At 37.8% G+C, this 25,926-nt stretch overlaps 1 protein-coding gene across 1 annotated transcript; it reads right to left on the bottom strand.

Annotated features, from left to right (window-relative positions):
- Positions 1 to 249: 249 nt before the first annotated feature.
- On the bottom strand, positions 250 to 10,992 carry ZNF484 (zinc finger protein 484). Its single transcript, XM_080819563.1, has one exon. The coding sequence runs from the start codon at positions 10,682 to 10,684 to the stop codon at positions 8,816 to 8,818; it is 1,869 nt and encodes a 622-aa protein (XP_080675689.1). The 5' UTR covers positions 10,685 to 10,992; the 3' UTR covers positions 250 to 8,815.
- Positions 10,993 to 25,926: the final 14,934 nt, after the last annotated feature.

Raw genomic sequence — 25,926 nt, 5'->3', positions numbered from 1 at the left:
ATTCGAGGGACCAAATGAAACAACGTCCCCCGCTCTTCCACCATCTTGCTTCCCTCACCTAGTGATGGCGTATTTTTAAATTTCAATAAAGCAATGAGAAGCATAAAATATACTGGGAATTATACAAAATATATTGGGAAATGCTATCTCTAGGATTTGGAATAATTTGAATTAATAAAAACTATCTGGTCTCTAAACATGTACTAAAATGAGATATGAATCCATCTTTTCATTTTGTCTTTTAAAAATTAAATTTATTGACATAATTTACATACAACAAACTGCATCCATTTAGTGTTCAATGCATCTGACAGTTGTGTACATCTATGAAACCACCAAAACAATAAAAATACAGAACATGTTAATCATTCCCAAAACATTCCTTGTACCCTTTGATGGCCATTCCTCCCTTTACCCCCAGCCCCAAGCAACCACCAATCTGGTTTGTGTCACTTCACTATTATTTTGAATTTCCAGAATTTCATATAAATGCAATTATTCAGTAAGTGATACTTGTTTATGTCTGGCTTCTTTTACTCAAAACAACTTTGAAATTCATCTGTGTTGTTTCACATGTCAGAAGTCATCGCTCTTTACTGCTGAATAGCATTGCAGTAGTCATTTATGGATAGCCCACATTTTGGATATTTACTCACTTGATGATGGACATGTGGGCTGTTTTCAGTTTGAAGCTATTATGAATAAAACTATGAACAATCATGTACAAATCTGTATAGACATAAGTTTTTGTTACTCTTCGGTTGAATACGGGAGTGGAATGGCTCAGTTGTATGGTACCTGTGTATTTTAACTGTTTAAGAATTTGCAAACTATTATCAAAAGTGTTTGTGTCATTTCAAATCTCCACTTGCTGCAAATGAGTTCCAGTTGCTCCACATTTTCTAACACTTGTTGCTGCCAATCATTTTAATTTTAGTCATTTTAATGAGTGTAGAGGTATCATTGTGATTTTAGTTAGTATTTCCTTGATGGTTAATGTTGAAAATCCTTTCTTGTCTTTCTTGGCAATGTCACATCTTTCGTAAACAATTTCTATTTGAGTTTGTTGTCATTTTTTATTGGATTACTTGCCTTCTTAAAATTTGGTTGTAAATTTGTTTATATTTTCAGAATACAAATCTTTTGTCAGATATCTATTGCAAATATTCTCTCCCATTCTGTATCTTGCCTTTTCATTTTCTTAGCAATACCTTTCAAAGGACAAATTTTTAATTTTGAAAAGCCAAATTTATCATTATTTTCCTTTATACTTCATTATTTATGTCCTATTTAAGAAATCTCTTCCTATGGTTCTGGTCATTTTAAACAGTTGCTCTGCAATAATATTTACAATTTATTTTATGGTTATCAACTTTTTTCATTTCCTTTTCAAAGTATGTCTTGCTAGGTAATCATTCACTCTAAGTAGTATTCTCTTTCGATTCTATTAATTGATCCAGTATCATTTATAGTTCTTCTTACTCATTACAAATCTTATGTAAATTTTCTTTTTTTTTTAAACTAATATGTAACATATTATTTTTTCAGGGGTACAGGTCTGTGATCTTATGTAAATTTTCTATCTCTCTACCTAAGTTCATGTAGGGTTATCTACTGGGGTTTTGAAATATTTCTCTATTTTAAAAGAAAAAAGATGGATAACTTCACAGAGAAAGACAAATACCATATGATTTCACTCATACGTGGAATTTAAGAAACAAAATGGATGAACATAGAGGAAGGGAAAAAAGAGAGAGAGAGAGAGAAAAGCAAACCATAAGAGACTCTGAACTATAGAGAACAAACTGAGGGTAGTTGGAGGGAGGTAGGCAGGGGACGGGCTAAATGGGTGATAGGTATTAAGGAGGGCACTTGTTCTGTTGAGCACTGGATATAATACATAAGTGATTAATCACTAAATTCTATTCCTGAAACCAATATTACACTACATGTTAACTAACTAGAATTTAAATAAAATTTGGGGGAAAAGATGGATTACTTTATAAATCTTGATGCCTGAATAAATTTAGGCATGCTTTCAGATACAAGAGAAACCTAGAATAGAATGGTTTATGCAAAACCTGTTTATTTCTATCACCTAGCAAGTCTGTAGGTAACTTGCTACTAGTGTTGACTAAATACTCTCATGACCAGTGTTTCTGATTCTTTCCCCTACAGTTGAGAGAAGGGTGTCCCAGGCATCATGTGCAAGGCAGGAAGGGTAAATTGATGGCACAGTTAAATCTATCCCTTTTCTTAGGAAAGCAAAGATTTTCCCAGAATACATTGACCAGTGTTTTGCTTTTCCTGACCTAAGTCAACTACCCGGCCACTAGCATCTTCAAAAGATGCTAACCAAGTAAGTAGTGAGGGAAAAGCATTGGAATTGCTCTGCAAACTAACACTGTCTACAGTTGTGAAAGTGGCTATCCATGCCCAAGAAAAAAAAAACACTTTCCCAAAAGAAATACAGTACACACCAAAAAGACACTTAAAAAATCTTGTAGTATGTGAAGGTTAACTAAGACTAGAAGTTCAGATACCGAATGAAGACAGACACATTTAAACATGTAAAAAAATAAAATCATGTGAATGGGAAAATATACACAAAGTCAAGAGTCAAGCAATAGTTTTCTTAAAAAAGTTATTATCTTTAACATAAAAAAACTGCCACAAATTAACAACAATCCAAAAAGAAAGATGAATAAATGGTTTATAAAGGCAACTTACGGAATAGCAAATTAAAGAGGCATATTAATATGTAAATTAAAGTAAGTTATCACTTTGAAATCAGAAAACTTCTCAAATTTAAAAAGTAACCATTTTTAGTAGAAGGGTGGCTTTATTTACTGTTGGAAATATGAAACGTTAGTCTTATCCCACTGATATCTGGTAATTTCTATTAAAATAAGAAAACATATTCAATCCATTAGTCTCACTGCTAGAAGTAGGTTACAGAAAGAAAGAAAAAAGAAAGCTCCACGAGGTAAGGACATGGTTATGACTGTCTGTTAGCCCATTATGCTATCCTACCTCTTGAGGGCGGTTATGGACCATTTTTCCTAATGACAAAAATGAGAATAAAGTGTCAGAGTTGGCTGAACAAATTATGACCTGTCCACACCATGGACCTTTTTCAGTAGTTACAAGTTACTGAGTGCAAAATATGCAAAACTGTGTAAATAATATAAGCCCATCTTAGACAATGAAAACACACTGATATGTGTGCAAAGATATTAATGTGTCTGTACGATAGGGTAAAAAGAAAACTATGAAGTTGATTACCATTGCTTATCTACTCACAGACTATGTGGCTGGAGTTGCTATGAGTGGAGAAAGTGCAAAATTCAGGAGATAAAATATGTCACACTTACACAGTTATATGTATGTTTCAGTGTACTTTTTTTTTTTTTTTTTAATTAAAAGAAAGACTGTTGTCTTGTGGGGACACTTCTGTCAGTGAGTTAGCATTGTTCTCCACTGGATGGGAACTCCTTTCCTGGGTAATATCCTTTTCTACCTCTATCTGGTCCTCAGAGGAGAGGCAAAAAGCCTTTTCAACCTGTGCCTTGCATCTGGGGATTGTCCTTCTCTACCACTAGAGCGGTGCCATGTTCACATATGTATGACCCATGTCATCTCATTCACTGGGGAAAGACCGGCTGGTCTCCATTCTGTACAGTGTTCATGCCCATGCTAGACCCTGGCGTCTACATTTTGAGGAATAAGGACATCATAAAGCCCTTGAAAGTGGGAGAAGAAAAGGAAGACATTTCATTTCCCTTGAACTCTAATATTCACTTTTCTATGATGATTAATAATAGAAAATTAGCTGTCTTACTGATACAATCCAGTTGCTTCTTGCCAACATTGCTAATAAAACTCTAAGAATTAAAAGGTAATTTCAATGATAAAACATTTTGGGCAAAATGTTAATTTTTGTTGAATTTGGTTAAAGGGTTATTATATGTATTTTTTGTACTCTTCCTATTCTTGAAGACTTCTATCTGTTCTCTATGTTTGAAACCATTCCTAAGCAAAAAGTTTAAAAAGTTAAGAAAAAAAAAGTCAGTTATTGGGCTGGCCTATTTGTCCTCACTGGTTTGAGACATGGGCATGAACTTTAACCAATAAACAAATGAAATATATTTCTTGTAAAATTTGCTTCTATGGTAACACTTCTTCCAGTTTCCTTCCAGTATGAATTTTATGGCCTTTTAAGAAAACGATGTATTCTCATAAAACTTATTCTCCTCCACTGTTTATGATGTCTGGTAAGATGTAACTTGTGGATGAAGACTTTTTGACATACAACTCTGTAGTATGAGTAATTTATAACAGGTTCGAACTTAGAGATGTCTTTCTCATTTTCAGGAAATACACAATTTCACTCACGTACAAACACTGAAAATTGATTTCTGAATGAAGCTATTTCCACACGAAGTGCATTTATTTTGTCTACTTGCAGCAGAAATTTTTTTGACTTCCATGTAGGTTCCCCAGTCATTGCTTTTACAGGGTTCTGTCTCCAAAATGAGCTTCTGGGGAAAAATGAGTTTCTAACCTTTGTTTCTCTTATATGTGAATTTGCTGATGTTCAGAAAGTTAACTTTTCAGTTTCAAGATGATTTTCTAGTTATTGTATTCATAAGGTTTCTTTCCAGCATGAATTCTCTGCTATGTAATGACATAATGATTTGTAAATGAAGCCCTACTCACATTTAGTAAAACAGAAAACTACTCTCTCCAATGAATTATCTGATACATGATTAAATGTTGGTTTGAGTGAAAGTTTTCTTACATTTACTGAATTCACAGAATGAGATTTTTTTAAATTGTTAAAATTAATTTAAGGTACATTTTTAATTACAAAATTTAGATTGTAAATTTGTTTTTAGAAAGTTTTGCTGTAAATAAAATGAATTATATTATAGTAGTGGCATAAAAAGATACGTCTAATTCATAGTACTCCCCCTGGTAAGGTCCTTGCTGCACATGCCTCCAATCATACTGACCTTGGAGTTCCTTCTAAGTAAGATTCAACTCTCCCATTTCACCCATAACTGTCCACCATCCATTCCCCAATCAATCAGTGCCCCAATCAGTGCCCCTTCAAATATGTGGAGGCCCACAAAAGGAAGTCTTCCCTTCTTCTAGATGTTACTACCCTGTGGACAAAAGGTAATGCATCTTCTTTTTTTTAGCTTAGTAATGTAGAATTATATTTTTAAAAATGTGCCTGGGGAGATGCCTGGGTGTGTAAGTTGGTTAAGCATCTGCCTTCGGCTCAGGTCATGATCCCAGCGACCTGAGATGGACCCTGCTCAGCTGGGAGTCTGCCTCTCCCTCTCCCTCTGCCCCTCCCCCTGCTTGTGCACTCTCTGTCTCTCTCTCTCAAAATAAATAAATAAAATATTTAAAAAAATAAAAAGTAAATAAAATGTACCTGGGAATAAAAAGGTTGAGAATCACTATCTCAGTAATCCTTCTAAATTAATCTTCAAAATCCTTATTTTTTTTTTTCTCAAAATCCTTATTTTCAAACCCCTGGGCTCTTAGACTAGTCTTCATTAACTTCATTTCCTATTATCCAAAGGGGTGAAAAAAACCACACTATTAAAAAAGAAACATGAGAGTCTCTTAGTCAATCTCCTTTTGCTAAAATTTGTCAGCTACCATAATAAAATTTGACACCACCAAAGGTAATTTTCTCTTATGTATCAAAGTTTACAAAATCTTCAAGAAAACAGTAAATGCCTTCACTTTAAGCAACAAAAACGTGAATGTCACAAATTCAGTGACACAGTGTCACAAATCAATGCATTTTCATTTTTTAGTTTGAAAAAATTTTCATTTTTTTAGTTTGAAAAGTTTTGGTAATTAAAAAAATATATATATTTCTGACCTCCACACTCCTTAGAAAGGAACAGCTCTCAGTGCACTGAATCTGCTGACAGAGCAGGTGATACAGACCAGTACTTTGAGAACTAAAAATGGTGGAAGAAAATATTAAATATATTTAATTCTGTGATGGCACTGGAGAGCTACCAAGAAGTGAGAAACTGCATGAGTAAGATTAGAGGTAAGACATAGCCTCTGGAATTTGGGGCTATTCACTAAAAAGAGGTGTATGCTAATTTTTAAAGCAAATGCTGGCCAAGAAAGGTTAAGACAATTTTTGACAAATTTATGTGACCTATTGGTACAAATCCTAGGAATAAGCTCCTTCCCAGGAGATGACGCACCTGGCAATCTCCCCAAGTCTATGTCTCCAGGGTATCCACTCGCGGTAAGAGTGAAAAACACCAGAGAAGCCTTCACGGGGAATGGAGCCCAGTTTTACATACTCTCATTACATGACTGGATGAAGATTAACAGGGGTGTTCATGCTCTCACCTAGTCACATGTTAAGAGTCAAAAGCACATCTCTGGAAGAAGGCATCATCCAGCCATCTCAGCGTCTCTACAATTTTTAATAAACAGTGTCTGGTAGTTGATTTAAAATCACCAGGTATAGGAGAAGACAAGCATCACTAAAATCTGAAAGAACCAATGGAAAAAGGTTAACAGGGTGTAAATAATGGGGTTCTTTCTAGACAAAGCAGAGTAAGATAATGAAACAGAAGCATACTTCGCACAGATAATAGCAAGAAATTTCCCAAAATGTGGAGAAAAGAAAAACCCTCACTAAGCTACAGATTGAAAAACACTACAAATTCCAAACATAGAAAATCACACTTAGGTATATCACTGTGCAGTTGCTGGCAGCCCAAGACAAGACATGGATTTTGAAGGAACTAGAGAAAAGGTGGCGGGGGGAAGCACATTACCTTCAAAGGTAATTACACTGATAGCTTATTTTCCGACAAAACAGTGAAATACAATCCTTAACAAAATATATTCAAAATACTAACACAGAAAATAACTGTCAACTTGGAATCTTATATTCAGTAAAATTATCTTTCAAAAATGAAGGTAAAATAAAGACATTTTCCAAGACACAAAAACAAGCACACACTAAAAGAAATGGTAAAGGGTCCTCTTCAATCAGAGTGAAAATGATTCTAGAGAAACTTGAAAGAAGGAATAAAAAAGGAATTTAAAAAGGGTAAGTATGAGGATTAATCTAGAGGAATACTGACTGTGAAACAATGACTGACCATATCAACTACTTACAAAATCCAAATGCATAACATTAATACTAGGTAAGTCAAGAGGGAAATAAAGGAGCCATTTTTGTAGCTGCTCACCTCATCCAGAGTGGTGTGGATACTAATTTAAATTAGCCTTCAGTAAGTGATACGTACATACAATATTAACATCCTTAGTAGTAAATTTTAAAACATCGGTAGCAATAAAAATGGACATTTCAGGGGCACCTGGGTGGCTCAGTGGATTAAAGCCTCTGCCTTTGGCTCAGGTCATGATCTCAGAGTCCAGGGATCAAGCCCCACATCCGGCTCTCTGCTCAGCAGGGAGCCTGCTTCCCTTCCTCTCTCCGCCTGCCTCTCTGCCTACTTGTGATCTTGGTCAAATAAATAAATAAAATCTTTTTAAAAAATGGACATTTCATAATGATTAAGTTTCAATTAACCAGGAAGAACATAACAATTCTAAATTTGAATGTATGTAAAAACAAAGTCTCAAAATATATAAAACAAAAATGGGTTGATCTAAAGGAAAGACAAATTCACAAATATTCTGGAAGATAAAACATTTCTTTTAGAATCTGATGGAGTAAGTCTGGAGGAATAGAAAGGGTTTGAAAACACAGTAAGATTAATTTGTAGAGATTGGGGGGACAGGAAGGGTACTCTTCCAAATGTGAAACTCTGTTTTTTAAGAAGACAAATTCAAATGCAAACAATAGTATCCAGTGGTAACCCAGCATGTGATGACTATGTAGAGAATGTATTAACAAAACTGGAAGAAAAGAATTCTAGATCTTGAAATCCATTTTCTTAATTTTTCTCTTTCCCAAACAGAAATCAGTAAAACATATAGATTTCTGTGGATGACGTTAAGAGTTCAAAGTGTAGACTAAGTCCTGTGGTCTCAGGGCCAGTTCCAAGATGATGGTAAGCAGTCTGCAGGGGCTGCTGCTTCCCTCACTGGTCACTTTGGGTACGGATACAAGATGGGAAAACGTTATGCCTCCTAGGTGTGAGTTACCTGGGTCATGGCAGGGAATTAATAAATAAGGGAACATACCGGTTAACTAAAGAGGCCTGTGAATATTCAAGTAAGCCTGTGGTTCTGATTTGCTAATCTCAAAGTCAAACAGAAAAATGTTTATCCAAATGTCCACATACTGATACTGTAAACAATAAATAACTGACTTCCTGAAAGGAAAAAGAATCCTTTCTGTGTGTCTCTAATGTCAATATTCACAAAAACTTCTGGATTCTCTTCATTGCAGCTCTGAATGGTCTACACTTTTGTTTCATGTCAGCATCCTTAGACAATGAGAAATTTTCTTAGCACTCTACTCATTAAGAAATTCCTTTGGTTAATATGGAATACAGCCCTGAATTTATAAAGCTGCTTATCCATAACATGAAACAAGAAAGACTGCCAAATCCTCTCCTTGCCTATTTACTATTATTTGCAGGGGCTTGACAATCCCAGTATCTGTCCAGGAATTAAGCACGGCCATCACACATTGTTAAAACACTTTCTTCAAAACGTCTCCCCCAAACGTGAACCTGGACATCAGCTCTGTGATCCGACATTCACACTTCTGAGCAGAGGTAAGGCGGCTTTACCTCCTGCTTCTCAGTCAAGCCGTAGCCTCTCACTACTTTGTATCCCCACATCATGATTGTGGCCCTGGGCACTCTACTTCCCCAGAAACTGATTTCTGATGTGCACTAAGCTGTGGCCTCCAGTTTAAGGCCTTCCTAAAGTCACTGCCCTTATAGGGTTTCTGTTTAGCATGAATTTTCTGGTGCTTAATAAGATTTGATCTAATGGTGAAGGCTTTTCCACACTCAGCACATATAAATGGTTTCTCCCCTGTGTGAATTCGATGATGTTCATGGAGTTGTGATTTCTTAATGAAGGCCTTCCCACAGTCACTGCATTCATAGGGTTTCTCTCCAGTATGAATTCTCCTATGCCGATTTAAATGTGATTTCTGAATGAAGGACTTCCCACATTCTGTACAAATATAGGGTTTCTCTCCTGTATGAATTCTCTGATGCATAATTAGTGTTGATTTTCTTGCAAAGGCTTTCCCACACTCGTTACATTCATAGTGTCTCTCTCCAGTATGAGACTGCTGATGTATGTGGAGGCCTGACTTGCGAGTGAAGGCTTTTCCACAGTCACTACATTTATAGGGTTTCTCCCCAGTATGAATTTTCTGGTGTGTAAAGAGATTTGATCTGTCAGTGAAGGCCTTTCCACACTCAGCGCATCTGTAGGGTTTCTCTCCTGTGTGAATTTGCTGATGGACATGGAGTTGTGACTTCTTTGTGAAGGATTTCCCACAATCACTGCATTCATAAGGTTTCTCGCCAGTATGAATTCTCTCATGGGTAATAAAATGTGATTTGTGGAAGAAGGCCTTCCCACATTCAGTGCAAACATAGGGTTTTTCTCCTCTATGAATTCTCTGATGCATACTTAGTGTTGACTTCTGGATGAAGGCTTTCCCACACTCACTGCATTCATAATGTCTCTCTCCGGTATGGCATTTCTGATGTATCCTGAGCCGTGACTTCCAGGTGAATGACTTTCCACAATCACTGCATTTATAGGGTTTCTCTCCAGTATGAATTTTTTGGTGTTTAATTAGATTTGACCTGTCAGTAAAGGCCTTCGCACATTCAGTACATATATAAGGTCTCTCTCCAGTATGAATTTTCTGGTGTATAATGAGATTTGTCTTGTGAGTGAAGACCTTCCCACATTCTGTACATATAAAGGGATTCTCTCCTGTGTGAATCCGCTGATGCACATGGAGTTGTGACTTCTTTATAAAGGACTTTCCACAGTCACTACATCTATAAGGTTTCTCTCCAGTATGAATTCTCTCATGTGTAATAAAATGTGACTTCCGGATAAAGGCTTTCCCACATTCGGTACAAACATAGGGTTTTTCTCCTGTATGAATTTTCTGATGCATACTTAGAGTTGATTTCCTCGTGAAGGCTTTTCCACATTCAGTACATTCAAAGTGTTTCTCTCCAGTATGGACTTTTTTATGTACGTTGAGGTTTGAATTCTGAGAGACATTTTTCCCACATTCACGATATTCACAGGGTTTTTCTCCTATATGAATTCCCTGACATCTGAGCGGATCTGACTTCTGGATAAAGGCTTTTCCATATTCACTGCATTTACAATTATTCTCCTCGGTGTGAGTTTTCTCATGATTTGACTTAAGGGACAAGTCTTTCTCATACTCAGTGCGTGTGCAGGGTTTCCCTCCTATAGAAGCCTTCTGAGGTACAGCAAGTTGGGGCTTCTGAGTGAAGACTGTCTCACATGTGCTGCATTCATGCTGTTTGTCTTCAGTATAAATACTTTGATGTACAAAGAGGTGTGGCTTCTGGATGAAAATTTTTACATAATCAGAAAATAAACTGAGCTTCTCCTCAGTATGAATTTTTTGATGTTGAATGAGAGCTTGCTTATGACTCAGAAGTTTCTTACACTGGTTATATTCACAAGCATTCATTTCTGTATGAGAATTTATATGAGTGAAAATATTGCCATATCCAATAATCTCATCAAGATTTTCTGTTGCATTGTTTCTATAATCACATAAACTTATAATAGGCTTCAAACTCCTTCCAAATGATTCATAGTTCTGGAGTCTTTTTCTTGCAGTATTTACATGACCAATTTTCCCAATATCCTTATACTCACAGTCTCTCTCATTAAATAGTGTTCCCTTGTTGATAAAGGGAACTCGTGTGACATTTGTGTTCTGGTTTTCCTCACATCTCCCTGTCTGTTTACCATCTTGCCACAATTCTTCTAAAATGGAATATGGGTGATCTCTTGTGAAGAGATTAATTCTCTCAAACTGGACTGAAACTTCTTCAGACATTCCCTGCTGTGAAGTCTCAAAACCAATATCCCCAGCTAAAAAAGAAGGAAAAACAAAACACACAAAGAACAGTTAAGAGAACATAGAAGGGACAATGCATACAGTTGATTTAGGGTGATTACAGAGAAGTGTGAGAGAAAGTATTATATAAATATAACAAATAAATGTAAAAATATGTATGAGTAGTAATAGATTTATATATAATATATAGCAATAAAACAAATACTTGTCTTGTATTTACTAAATAATAAGCAGTAGCATGTAGATGTGCCAGGCATTGTCCTAAGTTCTGTAACTAACTTAGTTAAGCATCACAACCCACTGCTCTTGGTATCAGTATTATCTATATTTTACAGATGAGGAAACTGAGCCACAGAAGAGTCAGGTGTTTGCCCAAACCAAATGTTTAGTAATTGGAGGAGATTCAAAGTGAAGCCACATCAGCTCTATGTATGTAGCAGAACTACATAGTAAGCTGTCAGAGGAACAAAGTGACAAACTGTGTAGCTTAAAAGAAGTATCTGTGTCTGTATCCTTGTTATCCTTATTATTCTTGTGAAACCTTCATCCACTAATCTCTCTACATTCTCCTTCCCTGTTAATCACTCTGTCCTAAATACCCATGTATTTATGTCGAGTAAAACTATTTTTTTAAAGATTTATTTATTTATTTCAGACAGGGAGAGAAAGAAAGCATGCATGTGAGCAGGGGTGAGGGGAGGAATAGAAGGGGAGGGAGAGGGTCAAGGAGACTCCATGCCGAGTGCAGAGCCTGAAGCAGGACTCGATCTCATGACCCCAGATCATGACCTGAGCTGAAATCGAGAGTCAGACGCTTAACCAACTGAGACACCCAGGTGCCCCTAGATTAAAATTACTATAGCTTCATCCATCCTGACTTAGCCAAATGGCAAAAAACACCTATGATTCAATTCTTTATTCTGGTTTGGGGTGCAGAGATATACGTACTCAACAGGAGGCATATAACAGGAGAAAGGAGCAGCTGTCTGAAGCAGGGCCTAAAAGCCTTCCACCAGAACCTCTCCTCTCCCTTCAGCAGTAAGAAGCTTGTAGCCAAGTTCATGGCTGCCCCCGAACAACAGCCTCATTTATGGTGAGGTAAAGCCAAGTAATTCAGTTCTTACCAGTCAAATAGGAGTAAAAATTATTTTGTGTGACAAAGCCCATATCCTAAGGATGTAGGCATGTCTCCACAACCCTCTTCTCTTCCCACAGGCTATATTCCAGACTGGTGGCACCCAGCTCTGAGGCTGGTAATGCCCTAGGCACAGGCTGGAAAACTATGGCCCTCAGACTAAATCCAGGCCTCCACCCAAACGCTAGCAACGGATTTTACGTTTTTGAGTGGTCAAAAAAAAAAAAAAATCAAAAGAATAATTACATGACACATGAAAAATAAAAGAAATTCAAATTTCTGTGTGCATGAAGTTTTTACTGGAACAGAGATACACTCATTCATTGATGTAGTGCCTCTAGCTGCTTTGGGGCTAAAACAGTGAAATTGAGTAGTAATGCAATCACATGGCTCACAAAGCCTAAAATAATGACTTCTGGGCCTTTACAGGCCAACCTCAGCTCTAGGGGATGGCTATGCAATGACTTGGGAACTGTCACGTGATGCTGGGTCAATATTTATGTTCTCTGAGTCACTGTTTCTTGGGGTCTATTAGTGACAGGAGCTTGCTTTCTCCAATACACCATTCTTGCCCAGAATAAGATAATTAATAGTCTAAATTCTGGAAGAGTATATAAGACATAATAGATTGTCAGTAAATATTTACAAAAAAAATAGATATTACTAACTTATTCGACTAGAGTTCTTGAATATAGACATAGTCTAACCTCATATCTATTTCATTCTGCCTCCAGGGCCTTGTCATGCTCCCAGACATATTCTTTAGGTGCTATGTTACAATTTTACTCACACACCTTAACAGCTTTTATCATTCCTGAGAGCATCTAATACTGGATCTCTTGCAATCTTTCAGTTTCTTCAGCTTACAAACCACTGAAACATCTGACCACATTTACTTTACCACCAACAATGTTCAGTGTAAAAATCTGCTCCTGTGCTTAAAAGTTTAATTATACGCAATTCCTACCACCACGGACTCAAATGCTCATTCAGTAAAATATAGGGTCATAATTTCAGGCCAATAAAATGTATATATGTAAGCTCTCTTTCCACTAAAGTCTTTTTTATTACTAAATACAAACATATACAGTTGATCATTGAACAACACAAGTTTGCACTGCATGGGGCTACTTAGATGTGGATTTTTTTCAATAAACATAGTATAGTACCGTAAATTTATTTTCCTTATGATTTTCTTAATGACATCATCTTTTCTCTAGCTTACTTTGTCATAAGAATACTGTATGTAATATATCTAACATAAAAAATACATGTTAAACGACTGTTTATATTCTCAGTAAGGCTTCCGGTCAACAGCGGGCTATTAGTACTTAGGTTCTGGGACAGTCTAAGTTATACATGGATTCATGGCTGCATGAGGAGTTGGCGCCCTGACCCCCACACTGTCCACGGGTCAACTATATTCGTTTCCCCATTCAGCTTTTTATTTCTGATCATCTGTTCCTTTCAAAATTTTTTATTCTTTCTCAGATCATCTAGGGGTCTCTCTTTTCTTAAAGTAGTAACAAAAAGCAGACATTCTGAGCCACTCATAGTCATACTTAATTGGCACAGATGTGCACTGTGACCAACACTTATTGCACAAAGGCTGACATTTTAAGTGTGTCATGCAGTTCTTTTCCCTTCCCAATTACAATTACTGGCCCTCTGAGTTGCTCCCAGCAGGAAAAAAAAAATTTTTTAATCACTCTGAGGCAGAAAAGTAACCTCCTCTGCCTATTGCATAAATTCAAGAATTTAATTTTGCTAAATACTCTCTACAGAAACATTAAAAACATTTTCAAAAAAAAAAAGACTCAGTTATCACATAATTTAATGTAGTTTTGTCTGAGTTTCTGTGGACTGTTGAATTAGAAAAGGGAAAAGCCATGTGTGCTTATGCATGTAATGGTCAGGTCCACTCAAGAGGTAAGTGAAGCCTCTAAGCACGAAGAGAAGTATCTGAATCGGCCCAGATCGCAAAATAATTAAATGGTCAGATGTAGGGGGATCACTAAAAAACATTAAAACGAAGTAAATAAACATAATTATGGACACTAAACAGAGACAATGCAACCTGCAAATATGAGGCATGTTCTTTCTTTAGTTTACAAACCCACTGAGAGAACGATTTGTCATGTGTTACATAATAGGCAGTACCTTTAGTTTGGCTCCATATAGCTATGACGCGGTAAACATGGTGTTTTAATCAATGAAATCTATTACTAGCACCTAAGATATACAAGTTTAAAAAAAAAAAAAGTCATGGGTAGGGATTAGCACATCCAAATAGGGTTAGAATAACATAAAGGCATGAGAAAATATAGACAGGGTTTTGAGTAGTAACACAGGAAAGTAATAGAAGGAGGGCATCTAAGTGGTATTTTCTAGAAGACAAAAGTTACTAGAAAGGGCAGAAAGAATTATTTGAACAGATGAGTCACAGGAAGGCGCCTGGGTGGCTCAGTAGGTTAAAGCCTCTGCCTTCGGCTCAGGTCATGATCTCAGTGTCCTGGGATCGCGCCCCGCATCAGGCTCTCTGCTTAGTAGGGAGCCTGCTTCCTCCTCTCTCTCTCTCTGCCTGCCTCTCTGCCTACTTGTGATCTCTGTCTGTCAAATAAACAAAATCTTAAAAAAAAAAAAAAAAAAGAAAAAAGAAAAACACACTGCAACATGAACCAATTTAGTGCTGATAGAAAAAAAAATAAGAAACTGAGTAGGACATATAGCACAGTACCATTTCTACAAATTAAAAATATCAACAATTTAAATTTTACAAATACCCTACAAATTCAAGGATAGATAGCAAGCATATGAACTACATTAGAGCAGTTACCTCTAGGGATAAAAACAAGTATGAGGAGTGAGAATTAAAAGGAAGAACTTAAAAAACAAAAGTGGGGCAGCAGGGTAAACACACTGGTAATGATATTAACAACTGAAGAATATAATTAACTCAATTTCCTGTAAACAAAATACAAAAACTTTTTGTAAAATGTCAAAATAAGGGGCGCCTGGGTGGCTCAGTGGGTTAAAGCCTCTGCCTTCAGCTCGGGTCGTGATCCCAGGGTCCTAGGATCGAGCCCCGCATCGGGCTCTCTGCTCAGCAGGGAGCCTGCTTCCTCCTCTCTCTCTGCCTGCCTCTCTGCCTGCTTGTGATCTCTGTCAAATAAATAAATAAAATCTTAAAAAAAAATCATTAAAAAAAATAAAAATTTAAAAAAAAAAGTCAAAATAAATAAATGAGTTAGAAGGATCAAGTCAGTGTTGTGTTTCACTAGCCAAGTAAAAGAAAATATCAGAAACATAACTACTGCTGTCATATACAGCAAAAAGCTGTCTCCCGAATGTAGTAACGGTACACTCAAAGTTGATGGCTGGAAGAGAAGACACGGGAGGTAATAAAAGGAGGCCGTGTCTAAGTGACAATTCTGAAGCGCTAAGAGGAAAGAGAGAAAATGAAAAGAACTCCTCAAGAATGTGTCCCGCAGTAATTTTTTAAAAAGGCAAATCAATGAGTTTCTGAATGTGTAAGAAAAGGATTTAATGTTGTGCTGGAGCTAAAAAGAATAAAAATGCTGAGAGAAAGGGAGAAAAACCATAAAGCAGGATCCCAGACCCAACGTACCAGTAATTTATAACATACTCCCTCCTAGAAAGTCAAGCCAAGACAGAGGTACCGATACGGGAAGAGGCCTTAGGTGGGGATGGCTTTCAGATGTCCAAGGGGACTATACCAACTTCACCCAGGTAGTTCCAAAAATGCGGAGTATTACACAAGTGTCATGTGCACAGCATTTCGCAGCGGCCAGCCTCTGCCAGTCCAACTCCAGTCCGCTCCTGCAGGCCCCCACGTTCTTGGTCTCTACTCACCGACACAGCTGTGGCTTGAGGTTCCACCACCCAGCGTATGTGGCTCTCCTTGCTCCAAGCTAAAGATGACTTCTTGTTTGGGAACTTGACACCCTATTAACAGGAAATAATAGAAGACTGGGTTTCCGAGGCCATTCAATGAAGCACTCCATTTACTTTTCAGAAAAGTTCATGCAGAAGAGAAGTATATTCATAATACCCTCAAGGTATAATTAATAACATAGAACAAAATACGAACAAAACTATTACACACTTTAGATGTCCTGCAGTTTTTAGAACTCCCACATACCTCAGAAATCCCACGTATTTCAAAAATTCCACTGAGAATGAAAATGTATTCTAACAGGTATAGCCTTCTCGCCAGTGGAGCTATGCTTACCCACTGAGATCAAGTTGAAATAGTTTTCCAGCATTACATCCCTGTATAGGCTTTTCTGAGCAAGGTCCAATTGCTGCCACTCCTCCCTGCTGAAGTCTACTGTTACATCCTTGAATGACACTGATCCCTGAAAAACACATTCCTATTCAATACGAAGGACGAGGACTGAAGAATGGAAATAAGATATTTAGGAAGTTATTTTTAATAATGTTTAATAGGCTACAACATATAAGGTTCTCACTAAACACGAATATCCTGTGTTATTATCTTGAAGGAAAAAATAAATCTTATTAAAAACATCATGCCATTCTTTCTGTGCTACTGATGATATTCTGGGTAGTTCTGGTCTTGTTTTTATTGGTGTACTAGTTTCAAAGAAATAAGCTGTGAAAATTCATAAAACTGTAAACATATGATTTGTGCATTCTTTTCTATGCCATGTCATTAACACTTAACATAAAAAATAAACTATATTCTGCCATTCATTTTGCACTTATCAGTCCACTGTTAATAAGTCCATTATTTCTTTTAAAAAAGGATTACTTTAAAGGGGTGCATGGGTGACTCAATGGGTTAAGCCTCTGCCTTCAGCTCAGGTCATGATCTCAGGGTCGTGGAATTGGGCCCCACATCCGGCTCTCTGCTCAGTGGGGAGCCTGTTTCCCCCTGCCTCTTTGCCTACTTGTGATCTATCTCTCTGTCAAATAAATATATAAAAATCTTAAAAAAAAAAAAAGAAGAAGAAGAAAAGCCTATATTCTGAAGCCAAATTATCTGGGCTTACACCTGGCTTCAACACTTACTAGTAGAGCAATCTTCGGCAAGTTACTAACCCTTTCTGTGGATTTGTTTCCTCCTCTGAAAAGTGAGAATGCTTACAGATACCTCATAGGGGTCTAATTAGTCAATAGAGACAGTGCTGCCTGGCAAATAGCAAGCACTATAGTAAGGCCTGTGATTACCATTACTGTTATTAACTAATATATTTTAACATACTAAAAAGATATTTCTATACCTGGAAGGATTTATGGAATTAATTGCCATATAACCACAATGTACACAAACACACACACACAGAAAATGAAACTAATGATTAAACCAATTACTGAGGGCTCCTGGCGGCTCAGTGGGTTAAGCCTCTGCCTTCAGCTCAGGTCCGGATCTCAGGGTCCTGGGATCGAGTTCCACATCAGGCTCTCTGCTCTGTGGAGAGCCTGCTTCCCCCCCTCTCTCTGCCTGCCTCTCTACCCACTTGTGATTTTTCTCTCTGTGTGTCAAATAAATAAACAAAATCTTTAAAAAAAATAAAAATAAAAAAAATAAACAAATTACTGATTACAGGTAAAACAAAAAGTAGTGCATAAAAGGTAAAGTAAATGGTTCAGCTGTGAATATAATTAAAATAATCCTCACATTAAATACAGGCTCTTGATTTACCCAAAACTATAATATTCCTATCATAATTCCTATCATAAGGAGACATAAGAAATGTGCATGTGAGTGTTGAGGGCCCAAGTGTTTCAAAGAGAGTTAAATCCTCATTTTCCATTGTATAAGTCAGTAGATACTGCCTAAAGTTGAAAGCCAAGGGGTACCAATATAAACATGCTACTTAGACATATGAAAGTTTTGTTTTTTTTTAAGATTTTATTTACTTATTTGACAGACAGAGATCACAAGTAGGCAGAGAGGCAGGCAGAGAGAGAGAGGAGGAAGCAGGCTCCCCGCTAAGCAGAGAGCCCGATGCCAGGCTTGATGCCAGGACGCTGGGATCATGACCTGAGCTGAAGGCAGAGGCTTTAACCCACTGAGCCACCCAGGTGCCCCAGACATATGAAAGTATTAAAATAAGCAATTCAATTAAGTTCACAGTGATTACCTTTGAAGACTGGAATCTGAGATCCCAGCAAAGTTCTATAAAGCCTCAAAGAATTATGTGACTGAGTAAACACAAGTAACACTTTCATGATATTCCAAATGAAATATTTACTTTTTTTAAAATTATTTTTTAAAAGATTTATTTATTTATTTATTTGACAGACAGAGATCACAAGTAGGCAGAGAGGCAGGCAGAGAGAGAGGAGGAAGCAGGCTCCCTGCTGAGCAGAGAGCCCGATGTGGGGCTGGATCCCAGGACCCTGAGACCATGACCTGAGCCGAAGGCAGAGGCTTTAACCCACTGAGCCACCCAGGCGCCCCTGAAATATTTACTTTTAAAAGTTAAAATGCAGGGGCACCTGGGTGGCTCAGTCAGTTACGTGCCCACCTTTGGCTTGGGTCATGATCCCGGAGCCCTGGGATCGAGCCCTGCATTGGGCTCCCTGCTCAGTGGGGAGCCTGCCTTTCCCTCTCCCTCTGTCTGCTGCTCTGCCTACTTGTGCTCTCTCTCTCTGTCAAATAAATAAATAAAATCTTAAAAATAAATAAATAAATAAAAGTTAAAATGCAAAGAACAAAGAGGTAAATATAATTGAAAAAGTATATAAGAATATGCTTCATAAATTTGACAACTTTAAGTCTTAGAGTGATACAATTAGCACTTTCCACACTGTAAATTCACAGTAAAATGCCAAAAAAATTAAATTAAATTAAATTCACAGTAAAATGTCAAAAAAAAAAAAGAATATGCTTAATATAAAACAGGTCCTCCTTTAAAAAAAAAAAAAAAATCAGTGAACTGACTTCCATTCCTGGAAAGATGGAAATAGATGCACTTGTCCCTTCTCATCCCATTAAGTACATCTAGAAACCATAGACATCATCCATAGAACAACTGTGAGAAGACTCTGTAAGGCTAAAGAAAAGAAGTCGAACTGGGTAGGAACCTCAGAAACCAAAAACTACACAACATGAGTTCCTAAAAACTGCTTCATACAGGGGCGCCTGGGTGGCTCAGTGGGTTGGGCTTCTGCCTTCAGCTCAGGTCATGATCCCGGGGTCTTGGGATCGAGCCCGACATCGGGCTCTCTGCTCTGCAGGGAGCCTGCTTCCCAGTCTCTCTCTGCCTGCTTCTCTGCCTACTTGTGATCTATCTCTCTCTCTCTCTCTGTGTCAAATAAATAAATAAATGTATCTTTAAAAAAAAAAAAAAAAGACTGCTTCATACAGTCCTTACAGGTGCTAGAGAAGCCTACAACCCAGTATCTCCAATAAAAGCACACAAAGAGAGCTCAAAGAAAAGTCTGCTCTCTCTAGCTAAAAGACCGGCAAAGGCGCAGAAAGGCAGAAAACTTGAAGGCAAAACATACTCAAGGCAGACACAACGAATTAAAAAAACAAACAAACCCTTTGAGCCTGACCCCAAATCCATCAGCAAAGACCCAGTGAGTAGCCTAGACTCACACTTCTGACTAGCTAAACAGAGATGCCCCTTTCATGCTCCAAAGGTGTGGTGTGAGAAAAAGCCAGGTGGGGAGTTGGAATTTTTATCCATACATAGTAGTAATAAAATAAATAGATGAGCATCCCTCATAAATATGATACAAAAATCCTTAACAAAGTATCAACAAATACAAATATATAAAAAGAAGTATATGCCATAATCAAATGGGGTTTATTCAACGCTTGCAAAACTGGCTCAAGACATGAAAATCAACCAATTGTAGGGAGGGAAGGGGGCGTCTGAGGGCACAGCAGGGCCTCCTGCTGCATGAGAAGACAATAAATTTTATTCTTTAAAAAAAAAGAAAAGAAAAGAAAAAAAATCAATTAATTGTAATCCACCATAGCAACAGGCTTAAGAAGGAAAATCCCATTACCATACCAACTGATGCAGAAAAACCATCTGACAAAATACCTGTTATCATAAAACCTCAAAACTTTGCTTCAGCAGGTAGTCCTTGGACAAGCAGCAATGACATCCTTTGGGAATCCCAACACTATTAAATCAGAATCTGAAGTGACCAGCAAGTGTGAGAAGCACTGCTTTATAACAATAGAAAACCTATCAGCGCACCTCCACTAACAGTGTTGTTGAAGACACTGTTCTGTCTCCAACCATCTGAAGAGCCATTAAAATTTTTCTCAAACATCAGGAATCACGGTGTCTTTAGTACAGGTGAAATGAATTACTTATCAACAATATAAATCAGTGTCTCATTTCCATTATTGCTAGGTCTTTCAGGAAGATCACAGATAATCTCACAGTTCAAAGTTCATAGCTGTATAAAACCACACAAGCCGTATATATCTATACTCCAAGCTTGACCTAGAGTTAATACGTCACCTCTTTTTTCCCCCCAACCTTAGTTTTTATTTATTTGTGCTTGCCCATTTTACTATATGGATTATTAAGTGCTTCCTAAAATCCACTAAAAAATAAAGCAACAAATATATGAACAAATAAGAACTCACCAGGGACTTGGTCATTTCTGGCTTTTCTGGGAAAGAGGGAGAGATCTGAAAAATGAGATGGCCACAGGGACAGATGAGAGAAGGAATTGTGCCAGAGTCCCACACATGGACACATATAGCATTTAGCATCCATGCACCTGACCCAAAAACTTATTTCTAGAACTGTATCATAAAAAATCATCCTGTATTGCACAAAAATTTAAATGCAGTTTTACCACAGCATGACTAATAACAAAATAAAAAGGCTAGAACATCTTGATACCCAATAATTATAGACTGCTTAAATAATTTATAGGCCATCCTGAGAACATAAAGTTATATGAAATTAAATTACAGTAGAAAATATGTTAAACTGACAAGTAAAAATCAAAACATGTACTAAACAGTATGATTCCATTTTCACTGAACAACGTGTGTATCATACATATGCATACATACACGCATATACACATCTACAAATGCATTCATGCACAAAAAGAAAATTATCTGGAATGAAATATACTACCATGTTAACAGATACATTATTTGGGTGATGGTAAAATTACAGGTAATTTTTATATTCTTCTTATTTGCTAGTAAAAAACAAAGTAACTATTTTTAAAGAATATAATGAGTTTGCTCTGAGCGTCTGTGACTAGCCCATCCCAACTGTGAGAACACTGACAGGAAAGACCGGACAGACCTTGAAGCTTTTTCACATTTTTCCTTAATTTACAGTTCTTTAAAGGGAAACTTCAATGGAAACTTTGTCTTGGTTATAATGTAGTAAGTGGATTTGGTTCTAGTTAATAACATATCTTAATAACATACCTTAAAGCTGACCTGAGGGGCGCCTGGGTGGCTCAGTGGGTTAAGCCTCTGCCTTCGGCTCAGGTCATGATCTCAGGGTCCTGGGATCGAGCCCCATGTCGGGCTCTCTGCTCAGCGGGGAGACTGCTTGCTCCTTTCTCTCTCTGCCTGCTTCTTTGTGATCTCCGTCTGTCAAATAAATAAATAAAATATTTAAAAATAAATAAATAAATAAGTAAATACACTTCTCTAACATAAACATTTTAGCTACTTCTTTAATAATTTTCAAACTGTGTATAATATACATAAAATACATAAATATTAGGTATCTCGCATTTTCCCCTACTTTCCACACCCGTGCATCTATCGCTCAGATCAAACTGGAAACATTTCCAGGATCACTGGAAAGTGTTAGAGATTCAAATCATTATTTTTGAAACTTGTAAAGAAAGCGTTTCTGCTGTCTTTCCTATATAGCTGTACCATAGCATAACAAACACTTCATGAAGGAGTTTCTCTCTTCCTCTTTTTATAATACTCCAGCTAATAAATGAAGGAATGATAGAAGTGAAAATGTCTATCTTATACCCCTAATGAAATAGTTGACCTCGGGAAACAGTCAACAGCCACTCACATCACAACATAACCAGACATTGTGTGCCTCCTGATGGAAGTACACACCACCACTTGGGAAGTAGTCTTGCCCCAAAATAACCAAAAAGGAACTGGAATCTGACCAAGCCTCTAAATCCACCCACCAATCCAATCTGAATGAAACAGTATTTTTAAATGTATTATAATTTTTAAAAGTATGATAATAGCACTGTGGCTATTTTTATTTAAAATATTTATTTTCAGGTTTATGGGGTGCCAGGGTGGCTCAGTGGGTTAAAGCCTCTGCCTTCAGCTCAGGTCATGATCCCAGGGTCCTGGATTGAGCCCGAATCAGGCTCTCTGCTCAGCGGGGAGCCTGCCTCCCTCTCTCTCTCTCTGCCTGCCTCTCTGCCCACTTGTGATCACTGTCTGTCAAATAAATAAATAAAATCTTTAAAGTAAATAAGTAAATAAAATAAAATATTTATCTTCAGGTTTATATATTGAAAAATTTATGGGTAAAATGATGCAATGTTTGAGATTTGCTTCAAAATAATCCAGCAGGGGCGCCTGGGTGGCTCAGTGGGTTAAAGCCTCTGCCTTCAGCTCAGGTCATGATCCCAGGATCCTGGGATCGAACCCAGCATCGGGCTCTCTGCTCAGCAGGGAGCCTGCTTCCCTTCCTCTGTCTCTCTGCCTGCCTCTCTGCCTACTTGTGATCTCTGTCTGTCAAATAAATAAATAAATAAAATCTTAAAAAAAAATCTTTAAAAAAAATAATAATCCAGCAAAAGAGAAAAGATATGGGAAAAGTAAGGTGTAGATGACAAAGGACTGGGCGTGACTTGGTAACTGTAAAATTATCACATTGACACCCACTGACCAATGGGCATATGGGCGTTCATTATATTACTTGCTTAGCTTTCCTCCTTTTAAAATTTTTATTGTAAAAAGTTAACAAAGTCATGTTTTAGATAATCAGAAAAACTTGACTACAGAGTGTCAGATGCAGGAGCTACTTACTCTTGGGGAGCTTCTGTTAGATTGGGGATGGCTCAGTGGCTTTGAGGAAAAAAGTCCACATCAGGACCTGTATGCTGAAGTATTTGTGGGTGAAATGACATGGTATCTGAGATTTATCTTAAAATATTATGGTCAAGGGGGCCCTGGGTGGCTGAGTTGGTTAAGTGTCTGTGTCTGCCTTCAGCTCAGGTCATGATCTCAGGGTCCTGGGATAGAGCCCCACATAGAGACACCTGCTCAGTAGGAATTCTGCTTCTCTCTCTTCCTCTGCCCCTCCCCACTGCTCATTTTCTCTCTCTCTCTCTCTCTCTCAAATAAATAAGTAAACTCTTTAAAAAAATATTCTGGTCAAAACAAAGTAAGTGGGAAGAAATAGGTGAAACAACACTGGCAGACAGTTGATAATTACTGAAACTGGGTGATATGGGCATTTGGAGTTCATTATATTATTTTCTCTATACTACTTTTAAAATTTTCTATAATAAAACTTAAAAAAAAATTTCAGGGTGCCTGCATGGCTCAGTTGGTTAAGCGTCCCACGCTTGATTTTGGCTGAGGTCATGATGTCAAGGTCATGAGATCAAGCCCAATGTCAGACTCCATGCCGAGCATGGTGCCTGGATAAGATTCTCTCCCTCCCCCTACCTCTCCCGCTGCCCCTGATACGCACATGTGCACGCTCTTTCTCAAAAAATTAATAAACAAATGAATAAAGACTTCTAAAAAGATCTCTCCCACTACAGCAAATAGATTTGGAATATATGACATCACCCATACATAGTTCACACTGTGAAAGGATCATGTTTTGTCTTAGCTAGCCCAGTTCTAAAAACAATCCTGCTTCTGACGCTCCCCTCCCCCTTCACAGGAGCTGTCACATTGCCAAAGAGGCAGGATGTGAGCTGGATCCTGTGGGCAAATTCTCCTTGGCTGTCATGTTCACACTGGACCTCACCACTCTGTATCTTAGAACTCCAATCTTCCTAGGAGCCCAAGGATGGGTGAGCATCTGAAGACTACCAGCAATATTAGGCCAAGGTGGGCTAGAGTCTGAAAAAGAGATTCTGAAGGCTCACGAAGTACTCTGACATCACTGCTCTGTGGAGACTCTCTGCAGAGAGAGTGCCACATGTTGACAGCCACTCAGCTGTCTTCCCAAGAGCCTCCTACAGTGTGGAACAGGTAGCACAGGGGGACAATAAGAAATACAGAGCCAAATCAATGCATTTTTGAATCCCACCTCTTCTATCATCTAGCTGTGACAATTTGGAGAACTCACTTCAGCCTTAGTTTCCCCATCTTCATACTTTTTAGATAAACACATTTATAATACTCAAAAAGCACTCAGCCAATGTGTGGCATATAAATGCTCCTTAAATATTACTGCAGTATCAATAACCCATGTAGAATGCAATTACTGTACCAGAGGTCATCTGACTTTACAGCCCACTTATGTCATCATCACCTAGTTCCTCACTCCCACTGTCTACCACTACACACTGACCTCCCCCTGGAGCCATTATCCACACCTCAGAATCACTGGTTCCCACATCCTGCTGCCCACAGACCCCAAATCACTCATTCTATAGTCCCTGATCACACAGCCTTCAACCGCTCTACCCCAATGGTCCTGGCTCTCCACCAATCAATCCCATGCCCTGTAAAGGAAAAACTCCTTCTATGTGTTTTTCTTCTATTCTCAATACTTCTGATCACCAAATGTGTGTGCATGTGTTTGAAGCAGGGCGGGAAAGGGATCCACACTAAGCAATTCTGCAACACTAGCTGAGTGTCCTACAATTTAACTCAATTCTGACATCATCAACTTGGAGTCAGCATCAGATCACACAGGTTGATGGCTCAGTCCCATAAGACTGCCCCCACACCAGCTTCAGATGCCAATCATAATTCCAGGTTGTTACTTGTACCTTATCAATCGACTGTGAATCAGAGGTTCCCAGGAACCCCATCTTGGGTTCCATTAATTTGCTAGGGCAGCTCACAGAACTCAAGAAAACATCTGACTTACTGGACTAAAAATTTATTATAGAAGAATATACCTCAGGAACAACTAGATGGAAGAGATGCATAGGGCAAGGTATATGGGAAGGGGTACTTCACTTTCCCAGCATCTTTATGTGTTCAATCCAAAAGATCTCCAAACTCCATCTTTCTGTAATTTTATGGAAGCTTCATTACATACAGATGATTAATTAAATAACTGGCCATTAGGGATTGACTCAACCTCCAGTCAAGGGGTGAGTTTCAAGTTCCAACCCTCTAGGTGGCTCAGTCAGTTAAGCCTCTGACTCTTAATTTTGGCTCTGGTCCTGACCTCAGGGCTGTGGGATGGAGCCCCATGCTCAGCTCTCTCTCCCTCTTCCTCTGCCCCCTCCCTGCTCACACTTTCTCTAAAATAAACAAAATAAATCTTTAGAAAAGAATATTTAAAAATATATACGCTTAATACATACACTTATTAATATATACGCTTATTAATACACTTAATAAATAAAAATGTATTTAAGGAAAATTTTATACCCCTATAGGTATCCAGTATAAAACTGAGAAAATAAGGGAAAGAACGACAATTTACATTAAAAAAAAAAAAAAAGAAAGTATCTTTTAAAAAGAAAGAGAAATAAAATTAACATGAAAAGAACAGAGATGGGGCGCCTGGTGGCTCAGTGGGTTAAAGCC

This window comes from Martes martes (assembly GCF_963455335.1).
Source record: "Martes martes genome assembly, chromosome: 12".
Taxonomy (NCBI): Eukaryota; Metazoa; Chordata; class Mammalia; order Carnivora; family Mustelidae; genus Martes; species Martes martes.
This window is presented reverse-complemented; position numbering and strand designations above follow the sequence as displayed.

What these genes read in the sequence shown, in the direction of transcription:
- ZNF484 (XM_080819563.1), bottom strand. Translation starts at nt 10,684, where the DNA reads ATGAATGCTTGTGAATATAACCAGTGTAAGAAACTTCTGAGTCATAAG.